Source organism: Monodelphis domestica, chromosome 4 (assembly GCF_027887165.1).
Source record: "Monodelphis domestica isolate mMonDom1 chromosome 4, mMonDom1.pri, whole genome shotgun sequence".
Classification (NCBI taxonomy): domain Eukaryota; kingdom Metazoa; phylum Chordata; class Mammalia; order Didelphimorphia; family Didelphidae; genus Monodelphis; species Monodelphis domestica.
Window position 1 is genome coordinate 127,471,215 of NC_077230.1, and position 12,768 is coordinate 127,483,982.

Below are 12,768 nucleotides of genomic sequence, written 5' to 3' on the forward strand. Positions count from 1 at the left end.
CTTGACAAAATTTATCTCTTATATCTCCATCCTGAAAGGCTTACTATTAACTTCATAGTTGCACTACTAACATATATAGAAGTGGTCTCTATGGAAAAAAAATATTTAGAATTAAATGACTAAATGAAAGCAGGACATTCCTGTCCCTGGCCATGTGATTCATGTTTGTCATATTTCTGGTTTTGGAGTAGGCAAATATGACTTGTAGTTACCATAAGAAATTGAACCTTAACAAACTTTAAGATTAAGAAAAATGTGAGAGTAGTAAAAATAACTTTCTTTTCTTCACTTTTCTTCATTTTCTATCCTAAAATCTGATAAATATGGCTTTGTATTGAACCCAAAATCAATACTCTTGATGTAGTACAATAATATTAAAGTCAGATGCTATACATCTGGCTAGGGAGCATTCACAAATGTGAAGTCATTTTTGATTATGCACTCAGTTTTCCTTCTTTCTTTTTTGTTTATTTCTACCTAAAACTTCAGCAATTCTTATACACATAGATTTTCTGGGACATTCATTTCCTGGAATGGAATTTCTGAAAATAGAATATTAATTCATGAGCATTTCAAGAGGAAGCCTAAAATTTTTCTAAAAGAGAGAACATAGCATGCTAAACTCTAAATATTAAAATTTTGGAGTTATGACAAATGTGTTCCTGTCTTCTATAGTAAAGATAATTCAACTTTAAAAATTCCCCACATACATAATTTAAAATTTGGCTATGAATTGGTCATGGTAATTATCATGATCATTAAACTATCCATGATAAGAAAAGTAAGCAGATAAATGGACAACCAAAAAGTTGGGTATTATACTCAAATAATTTAAAGAAAAAAATCACATTTCCCCAAAATATTTTTGAATTTTATTTGACTGATTCAAATTTCATACAAAAAATCTATTAATTTAGAAAAAATATACTCAAATAAAATATGCTAGAGATAAAAATGAATCTAATTTTCATGACTAAGAAAGTTATTAACAGTATTATGTTCTCTATCACATTCTGGTGATTTGATATAATAGAATTTTTTGTACATAGCAATGTAATGTGTTAGTTTAATTACTATCATTTTTATTATTATACTTGTCTTAGAGAAGTGGTTCAGAAACCTGTGAACTTTTAACTTTTAAAAATATTTTGATTTTCCTATGTAATTTATTTTTAGATATATATATAATATATGTATATATAATATATGTAACTCTAAACATTTTTAATATATTTAAACATTTTCTTAGAGTTTCTCCATGATACCAAATGAACCACAACCAAAAAAAAAGTTTGAAAACCTTTCAGTAGAGTATGAATTTGTTTGGTACCATAATAATTCTCAATAACAAGCTAAAGAAAACAAATCTACCCAGGGGAAAACTAAGGAGTTATTCAGTATTCTTCATATCAGCAGTTGTTCTCTGTTCTCTACTACATGTTAGAGACAGAAAGCAAAATCTCTTAAAATGCTGCCTAAAATGAGTTATCATAGACTCATCCAAAGCTAGAGGAAATAATTCCTTTAGTTTAAAAACTCTCTTGCTAGGTTACTGGCTATTAAAATTAAATCACAGTAGAAAATAACAAAACATTATATAATGAAATGAGTAATGACAATAATTCCTAGAATGAAAAATCTAGATTCCTAGATTAACATTTCCAGGGGTGGAGACAAAGATTCAGTGATGAGAAAGCACTCTGCCAATCTCTATCAATATTTCCCTATACACTTTAAAATAATGCTTCAAAATTGAATTCTGGACTTTTAGAGTCAACATAAGTTCAGAGTAAGACATTTGTAAAGCCCAAGACAACATAGTAGATTGAAAATACATCTGTGAAAGGGAGATGAGGCTTATCCAGAGCTTACATGAATGAAACACCCATGGTGGGATTTGGTGGTGGTGACAGAGGCACCAGAAACTTGGTAGCTCTCAAGCCAGAGACAATGACAGTTCTGGCAACTGAGAAGAAAAAAAAATCATAATATATACCTGAGCTATCACTGGCCACAGCACTATATATTATTTGGCAACTCTCTTGCCTATACCTATTTCTGGTTCATAGATCAAAGATAGAAAGGATCACTTTTGGGCAAGAAGAAGTAGAAGCCGTAAGGTGCAGAGTCACTTCTGTGGCCAAGGGAGATGAAAATCTAGGGAACAATACTGATGTCAATTCCAAGGGAACAGGGGTCTTTCTTGGTAAAATACCAAAGTACTGGCGAAAACAGCATTAAGCACAACTCTACTCAGATCACACCATCTTGGAAGACCTGCCAATTTCCAAAATCTAGAACTAGCCCTGAAAATGGCAAAGTGAAAAAGTCATTTTTTTTTAAAGTTTGAAACATTGTGCCTTACCCTCACCACGAGATGTAACCCAACATTAACAAAAAATCTAAATCAAGAAACAGGGTGGAAAATTAAGCAAACAATAAAAAAGAACTTGGCCCTAAAAAGCTACTTTGGTGACAGGGAATATCAACATAAAAACTCAGAACATAATGAACTCACAAAGCTATGAGCAAAGCTACAAAAAATATGAATTGGACACATTCAGTGGGAATTCTTGGACAAAATGAAATGATGTTAAGGAACAAATAAGATTGGTAGAAGAAAAGTTATGTAAAGAAATGGAAGCAAAGGGACCAAATGTGAAAAGACTATTGATAGCCTAGTAAAATAGGCAGACATGATGAAGGAAATAATTTCCTAAAAAAGTTGAACTAATAAAAAGGCACAAAATTAATGAATTAAAATGACTTAGTAAATAGAACAATTTGCAAAATTGGAGGAAAATGGGTTAAAAAGTTTCACTGAATAAAATAAATCAATAAAAATTATAATTGGGCAACTGGAAGCTAATGACTTCATGAAATCTCAAGAAGCAATCAAATCAATTCAAAGAGTAAAAAAAAGAATAAAATGTAAAATACCTCATGATAAATAACAGACACCAAAAATAGATTGTTGAAAGATAATTTAAGAATTATTGGAAAATCTAAAAGCTATGATCAAATAATGAGTTTGGGTATATTTAAAGAAATAATAAGGTAGAAAAAGAAAAGAAAATAGAAATTGAAAGAATTCACAAATCATCATCTGAAGGAGATCTTAAAATGAAAAATTCCATGCATATTATAACCAAATTCCTGAATTCCCATGTCAAAGTGAAAATACTTTTAAGCAGACAGAAAGAAAATCATTCAAATACCAGAGAATCACAGTTAAGATCATACAAGATTTAGCAGCTGCCACATTAATAGGATGGAGGGCTTGGAATATGTTCCAGAAAATAAAAGAGCTAAGATTTCAAACAAGTATAATCTATTTAGCAAAAATAAGTAAAATCACTTATAGGGGGAAAGCAAATATTTAATGAGAGAATTTTCAAGCATTCTTGAAGAAAATACCAAAGCTAAATAGAAAATTTGACTTTCCAATATAACACTTGAGAGAAGCATAAAAAAAAACATAAATATGAAAGAGAAATCATAAAGGACTCAATAAGCTTAAGATGTTTGCTTTTCTATATATAAAGATGATACATGCATCTTCTAAAAATTTTATCATCATTAGGCCACATAGAAGGATTCTATACATTAAGAGGATGTAAGCGTAATTCAAGTATAGTGGGATGATGCAAATAAAATGGATGAGAAAGAATTCTCTGATAAAAAGGGAGAATGGAGAGGGAGAATGGTATAAATTATCTCCCATAAAAGAGTTATGAAATAAAGAGGTTTTATAGTAGAGGGAAAATGTATGAGGACAAATCTTGAACCTCCCAAATCTAAATTGGTTCAAAAAGGAATACTTACACTCATACATAAACATACACATACACTCAATTGTTAACAGCAATCTATTTGGTTCCACAAGGAAGGAGAAAGAGAAGGTATAAGAAAAAAGCAAGGGTAATAAAAGAAAGAGCTGATAAAAGAAGAACATGGATGGAAGCAAAACAGACTTCCATTACCAGCATTCTTTGGGTTAATAATATCAATGTGTTAATATTATCAAAGAGAATAAGAAAAATAATACTTGAAATGAACATGATCATCAAAGGAATACTAACTTTCATTTTTAAATACTGTTCTGGAATATATGACTCATAAGGATATTCTATGTTCTTGGAATTTCATTTCTTTATTCTAATTATCACTATAATTTATACGTAATTATATGTATATTTATATATTTAACAATACATACACACCTTTATACCATTGTGTATGTACTTATACATAAGTAGAGGATGTTATAATATCTTGAAAAGCTGTACTTGGAGCCAGGAATACCTAAATTCAAGTTCGTCCTCTAACATATCCTGCCTGTATAATCCTAGACAAGTAACATTTCAATATTTCAAGAAATCATATACCCAATCATATATAAAATATATATGTCTAAATCTTGATAATTTTAATATATATTGCTTTGTAACCCTATGTACTTTATAGTTTAAGAACATTATTCTTGGGAATGGATTATTTTTACTATATTACCAAAAAGCCCAGGACACAAAACACTTTCAAGAACCTCTACCTTAAACTAAAAGTTATACAGAGGAGATATTTATCTACACTGGAGAGAGTTTCCAAAGAGAGTGAAATTCATTGTGGTATAGTTGATAGACTGATGTTCTTGGAGTTAGCACAACCTAGGTTCAATTCCAATTGTAACTTACTGCCCATGACCTCTAGCATAATATGAAACCATCCCAAACCTTAGTTTCTTCATCTATAAAATGAGGGCATTGGAGGAGTTGACACTGACAGTCCCTTTCAGTTCTGTACTCTGACTCTATCCTTTTCTTCATATCTCAGAATACATATTTGCGATGATTTATCTGCTATAGCTTACCCTGAGTGAGGAAATTCCCTCTACCAATGAATGTTGGCATCTATTCTGAAATTTACAGTCTCTGAGATTTGCCTAATAGTACTCAAAATTTAAGCAATTTACTCAGGATCTCAATATTTTCCAAAAACTGAAATTAAAGCTATAACTTCATGACTTGTGAACCACCCCCTCCATGTTCTGTATTCCTTAGATGTACCTCTGAGGAAATATTTCCTTTAATCTCAATCTGAATGTCTCTCTCATATACATACTCATATTTACATATATGTAGATGTCTACATATATGTATTGGCATGCCCTAGTACTAAATTCCACTCCTGATCTTTATTAGTGTATTGCCTTTATCTCTATTTCCAGGAGTGTCCTTGTAGAAGTTCTTGACTTTGGAGATCTACATAAGGGGAGGAAACTCCTAAGCAAATCATATGTTGGTATACTAAAAATTAATCAATAAAATTAGCTTTTACTGAGTGCTTTCAACACTTTGTTCATAATTATAATAATATGTGTTCAAGTCTATAAATGTGCTGAACTCAATCTATTCATTATAGAACACAAACTTGAATTTGAAGCTACAAGAAACCTCAGAGGCCATGTAGCCCCAAATTTTTATTTGACCACGAAGAACCTATTTTGAGTAACTTATCCAAAGTCACAAAGAATTGAATTGCATGTCTTTTGACTCCAAACCCAATATTGCTTCTATAATGCCATGGTCATTAAATACTATTTCTTCTCCCTCTGAAGAAAAACAATCCAAAGACCTTCCTCTGTGAATATGACTGAAAGATATTAAAATTAGACTGATGTTGAATTAGCCTTTCAAGCTTGCCCCGATCTTTCAGAATTTCAACTTCACTAACCTCAAACTCCATGATATAATGGAGAAATGGAAAAAGAATATACATACACACCTACACATGTTTATGATTACATATAGATATATGTATATTTGAGTTTAAATATGTTCTCTCTATCCTATGAATTCTATGTACATGATAGTTATAAAGATAGCTTCTTTTTTAATTTGATGAGAAACAACTTAAAGATATAAACTTTTATCTTTTCTTCAGAGAAGAAAATATATTTAAATTTTGCTTTTTTTAACTACAAACTTTAAAAATGCTTCTGAACTAATGTTTATTAATGCAATTATTGCCCTTAATATATTTTCTAAGTTTTGCTCCTTAAAGTATGAAATCTAATGTTTTAATGTTAAGGAATAAAGAAAGAATGCAAATAATGAACTTTTAAAACAGCATTTTTGAACCAAACAGACACAATAACCCTAACAGTGCCAGTATGTGCAATTAATTAGGTGAATATATGAGTCTGGCAGAAATAAGAATTCCAAAGACCTCCATATTTATTAGGGTTTTGTCCTAAATATCACCAAATCATGATGCTATTTATACACCATTTTTTATCTGCTTTTATGGAACAGGTTGAATGTCTCAGAATGTTAATGCTGATTAGAATTTTTTTCCTCTAAACCTGAAAAAAGTAACTTTCCTCAAACAGGGAGCTATATAGATCTTTTTTTTTTTTAAATGGTTCTGTCCAGTGACTTTTGAATGGTCAGAAAATGTTTGGAGATTTTTCCTTTCTGCATTGTGATCACTAAAAGCTATTTTCTAGGATATTAGTATGATGTTTAAAAGTAGCCTGCCAAGTGCCATTTTTGTACTACTCATAAGAAAGGAAAATTAATTTTATAAGATTTCATGGAGCCAAGCTTTACGAATTTTAATGGAGTTTGGTAGACCTCAACTGACATAAAATTAGCCTGTATTTTTTACTCTTTTTCTAAGTAGATGGGTAATATTTTACATTTATTTTAAAATATAAAAAAGCATTAAGTATTTTATAGAAAATGAATGGTAGCACAGCAAAGTACATTAGATGCCTTAGTCGAGAAGAGACAAATCCAGAGGTCATTTCTTTTGGAAAGTGTTAGACGACCACTGAGATGTTTTCTATAATTATCACTTTATTGATTACCAGGTACCAAGTAGACTGTACTCATTGGGTAAAATAAAATGTTTGTCACAAGAAAAAACAAGTATATATTTTGTTTGCCATTGCATCAATGCAAGTCAGTAGGATATAATGGTAGATAGCTGGACTCAGAGGCAGGAAGACCTGTATTCAATTCCCACAAGCCTTACTTCTTGGCTGTGTAACCCTGGGCAAGTCAGGTAACGTCTCTGTGTGGAAAGTCTGTAGGACTCATCTGCTTTGATACAAGGGATATCCTTAACCAGGAGAACCCTATGCCAATAAAATCACAGATTCAATCTCTGTCCTGATTGCTTTAATGGCTCAAATATTTGCTTCAAATAAAAAGACTCATGTTAAGAATTATAATAAATATTTTCCTTTACCTTAAAAGAATAACCCAAAAGGTATGTTATACAAAGTCAGCCTCAGTTTAATAAAGACTTATATGGGATTCCTGCCACTAATATATATCCTAGGTACCTCACTACAGTAAAACTTTTAACCTTTATAGTTTCTCAGGCAACTTTCTTCATCTAACATATGTTGTTACAAATAGTTTTGATCAACATCAATAGATGAGATTTATCCATCACACATTCATCACCCTTCCTCAATAATAATTATATAGGAAATATGGACCCTGAGTATCAGAATCTAACCAGAAAACCACTGACAACAAATAACCATGAACAATGAATACTTAGAAATAACCTTGATGAAAAGTTAATTATTCAGTTCTACACAAAGTCATTTAATATCTCTATGCCTTAATTTCCTCCATATGTAAAATGTTCTATAACTATAATATGTGAATACAACTTATTATCATGCTTTGAAAAATCTGTGATTTCATCTTTGTGGGTACTTTTTATACCATTAATTATTGGCCAGCCAACTGCTGATCCACATTTAACTAGATTGATTATCAGAAGATAGATATACAGTCAACAGCCCTGCCCTAGAAGCAGCTGATGTTATATAGGGATTGCCCAAATTTTCTGCTCAGCTAGCATAACAAGGAGTGGCCAGGGTCACTTGTATCTCATAATGATGCACCAGAAGAGAATGTTAGTGGAAATTATTATTCATATTTTTATAATCATAAGTAGCATCATTTGAAAACATTTCTATCCATTGCTTTCAGTATAAGACTGCCACTTGGTGGAAATACGGGAAAACAGTGACACCATCAACTTAGAAATTTTTTTTCTATCCTTCAAAATAAGTTTAATGAATAAACATATGTCCTGAGGGATCATTTACTTCTTACAATGTTCAATCTGAGTATGAACTACATCTTAAAATATATTTTATTTAAAAAATATACTTTTTACAAATGGCTTGTTAACTTTAAATTCCTTTAAGTCATTTCATAGACTAGAATATGAGTTGCAATACTATGAGATTGATGTTAAATTGATAATCATTAAAGCAAAGTTATACTTTGTCTTAATCCTCAATTTCCTTGTCTTTGAAGTGGGATATTTTTTTATGACAAGTTATATTGATCTAACTTAAAGAGTTAGATATAAAGCAGTTTTCAAATAAGAAGTGTTATTTAAATGGTAAATATTTATACAATCAATGGAGTTAGCAAAGAAAATTTATTTAAATGATGAAAATTTACAGTGACTCAGAATTTTAACTAATTTGAATGAGCAGATTACATATGACATTCTTGTCACAGTAGTTGCCCTGGAGCACCTCTGATCATGATTACAGCACCTACTTACCACCAGACATTTACAAATGAGTGAAAATTGAGAGGTTGAGACCTCTAAAGAGCTCCAGTAATGATAACAAACATTTTTCACGAGTCCAGAGCTATTTTATCTAGGAAAGAAAAACACCATGTCTATGGTAATGTGACTTAAGTAAAAGGAGGTACTTTGTAGCATTCGGACATCTTGATTTTTAGAATTCAAAAATATCTCTATTTTGGAAAGCAAAAGATCTTTTTTGGCAACATTTAAGAGAATCTAATTTATTCTAACTCAATATTTAGTGAATTATCAATGGAGCATGCCTCTCAGGTTCAAAACTATTTAAAAGGACAATTCTTTTAAAGGAAAACTATATTGTTTTTAAATCTCTGAAATTGTTTACAAAGGAGAAATTAGAATGATTTAAAATGAATACTTATAAAATTTATATTCACTACTGATTTTTTGAGTTTTGAACTGTGACAAATCCAGAGTTGGGCCTAGAGTGACTATAATAATATATATCCTTATAACTTCCAGAGATCATCAATTATTCATCCTAATTATATGTAAAAATAATTTAATTTAATTTCACTTTTTGATTTTATGATAAGACCACATTACATTTACTTTATTTGGAATACTTGGAAGGGCCTGCTACATGACACTAAATGGTATTCTGAAGAGTATATTTTTAAGATCTATCTAACCTTTTCAAATTCCAAAATGTTTTAACACATAAACAAACAACCATTCTCTATCTCTCTTTCTCTCATGTGTCTCTCTGTCTTTTTCTCTCTCACACACACACACACATTTGCACAACACACTAAATTTTGGAAATAGTAATAGGAATTAAATCAGTTTTTTTTTTTGCCAGAATCAGTTTCAAAAATAAATATTCATATTTAGGAAAAGCACTGGTCACAAAAATACACAGAGGCATGGAATGCATATCTGTGCCTCAATATATATTAGTAGTAAATTATAAATGCAACTCCTGTATCTATAAATGGATCATGCATTTGCCAGTATATACAGAGTATCCAGATTATTAACATTATCTGCAGATTTTGTAGCTATCTTCCACTTGGTTTTCTGTCCACCTCCAACATAATTGAAAATTTTGCAGCACCCAAAGTAACCAGCTGGTGTCACAGGTTAGTGAGCAGAAATTTCATGTGGTGAATCTCACCTGACTAATCATTCTTGGTGGTACTATCATTCCAGGAGCAACTGAGAGAAGCATGGAACCTTGTTAATGAAATTTAGGGTGCTGTCAGACTGAAAGGGAATTTTCAAACTATGCCTCTTTCTTGACAAATCATATTTTAGATAGATGCTAACTAGTTGCTCTTCAAAGAACAAAGGGGTGTGGGGAAGGATATTTTTCATCTTTTAAGTTTAACCCTGAAAAGGGCAAATACTTTCAAAGATCTTTCCAAAACAGAACAAACTACTGCATAAACTGCATCACATAGTAGTACAAACCCAGGCAAGCTTTTAGCAAATGCTAATAGTTACCACCTGTGAGACAGAAACCTGTGAAGGCAATGTGGAGAAGGTGATCTAGTTGTGATAATCAGAAAAGACACTAGGATGCTTAACAGTCCCACTTTTTCTCATCTCCATCTCGACAGCTCTCTTTACACTTTATACTTAAGGGCTCAGAAAAGCTGAATAACTAAGCCACAGCTTGTGATTCCAGTTCATCTTATTTGTTTTACACCCACTACCAGATATCAGCTGGGAAAGTGTCTACCCAGGAAGGCATTATAGCCGGTTCTGCAGTGTATCTTGGGCGTAGAGCACCATCTCTGGTAGGTAACATAGGAGGCTCCTTTCTAGAGTGCCATAATTATCCAATGACCTAATAGCTGACAGTGTCTACCTAGAGTTCCTAATTGATATAAACATGACAGATCTATGAAAGGGCTAATAATGATTGTCTTTCCTTCCTTTCACCTCCTCACTTCCAACTCCAAACTCTCCCACCCTTTCTCCTCTTCTTTCAACTTAAGAGTAGAACAACAACCCAAACTCCAAAACCATTCTAATCTGGGAAAATGAAAAATGATCCACCCTTAACGTTATTTCACTGGGCAGCACAGAAACCAAAAATCAATAGGGAGAAGAGATGTTAGGAAGCTCACAAAGAGCAAGAGTATTAATGCCCATCTCAGCTAAGGTGGGCTCATCAACTGTGTATAAAAGCACCACACAGCAGAAACTAAAAACATCTGGATTTAGGAAACCAACAAACCTCCCTCTGTCTAATCACATCCCTTGCCCAATCCTCAAACTGGCATAGCCACAGATACTGACCAACTCCAAATCAAGAAACTGTAAAACCATTTGAATAAAGGTCGTCACCTATATTAAGATCCCTGTCTCTTTCAAAGCTACAGCCATGCCAGGCTGCCAGATGACTCGACTATGTCTCTTAGTAAAGTGTACTTTTCTTCAGGCAGCTGTTTCTCACTGAAGCCAAGGGAACTACCCGGGCCAACAGCTCCCTACAGTTACCTTCCAACAAGCATGAATGGGGGATTGAAAATCCTTCCTTTTCTTCGCTCTGATGAGCCATTCAATCGGGCTGGGTAGCTTTTAACAGAAACAGTAGCAGCTACAGCAGTAGTGGTCCCCATAGCCACTACTACCCCATCCCGCCTGCCGCCAATCTTCCTGGGCTTTTCTCCTCACCTTTCCTCCCTCTCTTCCCCCATATATTCAGGTAGTGGTTCTTTACCTCTTTCCCGCCCTCCCCATGTCTCTCCACCTTTCGCATCTTTTCCCTGGCTCTAGAGCGTACTCAAATGCTCCAACTTCCAGCAGAGTCCATGAGGAAGAATCGGAGAACAACCAAATTGGCGAGGTGAAGCGGGGTGGTGGGGTGGTGGGGTGGTGGAGAGGGTCGGGCATAAAGAGGAGGAGGGTAAAAAGGGGGTGGAGTGGGAGAAGGCAAATTGGGTGGGCAGAAGTGAAAATGGTGGGGGTAGGGATCAGGGAAAGGCGGTGAGTGGAAGGGGGGAACTGGGAGGAAAGATGCTTGAAGCCCTTCTTAGCATCCCTAAGGAGGGTTACTTGCTGCAAACTCTTACCTGATCTTGCTGCTGCGCCTGGCTTCCCCTGGCCCCCGGATTGGACTGCTGCTGCTCCTGCTTCATGGCTGTCATTGTGGGGTTTGATTTGGCTTTCACTTCCTCACGGGCACTTCAGACTCGGGCACCTTCACTTGGCACCAATTGCATGACACAGGCTTCCGTCTCTCTCCGAATTGGCGAAGAGCAAAGCAGTAGCAGCAGTGGTAGTGGCGAGGGGGGTGGGGGGTGGGGGGGCGGCGGGTACCCAGTGATGGGGGGAGAGTGGAGATGTGGGGGAGAAGAAGAGAAATACCAGGCAGACTCCTTTTCGGAATCTCTCCTTAAGCTACCGCAATCCTCCCCCAAAAAACTCCCCCCTCCCCCCACCACCCCAATACCAAAAGAAGCACCAGAGAAGCGAAGAAGCGAAGTGTCAAGTTACTGGGGGGGTCGGAGACAGATGCAGAGCACCTGAATAGGGCGCTGGGGTTCCAGTAGCAGCTTGCTCCTCCAGAGGAGATGGGCTCGCATTATACTGCAGTATGCGCTCCCCCCATCTCACACACCCCAGCTGCCTTCAGCAGCAGCCGCCACTCTCCCCAATCCCCCACCCCTGCCTCAGCGCGGCAGGTGAAAAAACCCAGCGCTCTGCTTGAGCATCTCGGAGCAACAGCCAACAGCACAGTCCTGAGCAGAGAAGAATCTAGCTACTTGCAAAGCTAATTCTGCCCTGGCTCCGGGTTGCCACCTCCTGCCCCCAGCACACACACACATATACACACCCCCCTTTGAACCCCTTCAAAACAGGCTGCTGATAAAACCCGGAGAAGCGGAATGCACGCGTGGAAACTCCTCAGTGACTCCAGCAACCACACTGAGCATGCTCAAGAGCTCAGCGCCCACTTGGGGGTGGGTACAGAGAGTAAGGGGGCATGAGCGCGGGAAGGTCTCTGATATGCACCTGCCACGGTAGGCAGGGGTCCCCTAAGAGAGGGGTTCAGATATATTTGGAATCCTTGATTAGAGGAACCTGGACTCCCTCTGATTCCAACCTAAGCTCCCGAAGTCACTGATTAATTAAATTAGGAAGGGGCTCCCAGTTAAATTTAGA

The 12,768-nt window shown here is 35.0% G+C and overlaps 1 protein-coding gene across 1 annotated transcript in view; it reads right to left on the bottom strand.

Moving 5' to 3' along the window:
* The window catches only part of DPP10 (dipeptidyl peptidase like 10), an 881,130-nt gene extending 868,587 nt beyond the window's left edge, over positions 1 to 12,543 (bottom strand). Inside the window, exon 1 of the mRNA XM_007494071.3 lies at positions 11,676 to 12,543. Within this exon, the coding sequence (XP_007494133.1) occupies positions 11,676 to 11,750 (75 nt within the window). The 5' untranslated portion in view covers positions 11,751 to 12,543. The remainder of the gene's footprint in view (positions 1 to 11,675) is intronic.
* Positions 12,544 to 12,768: the final 225 nt, after the last annotated feature.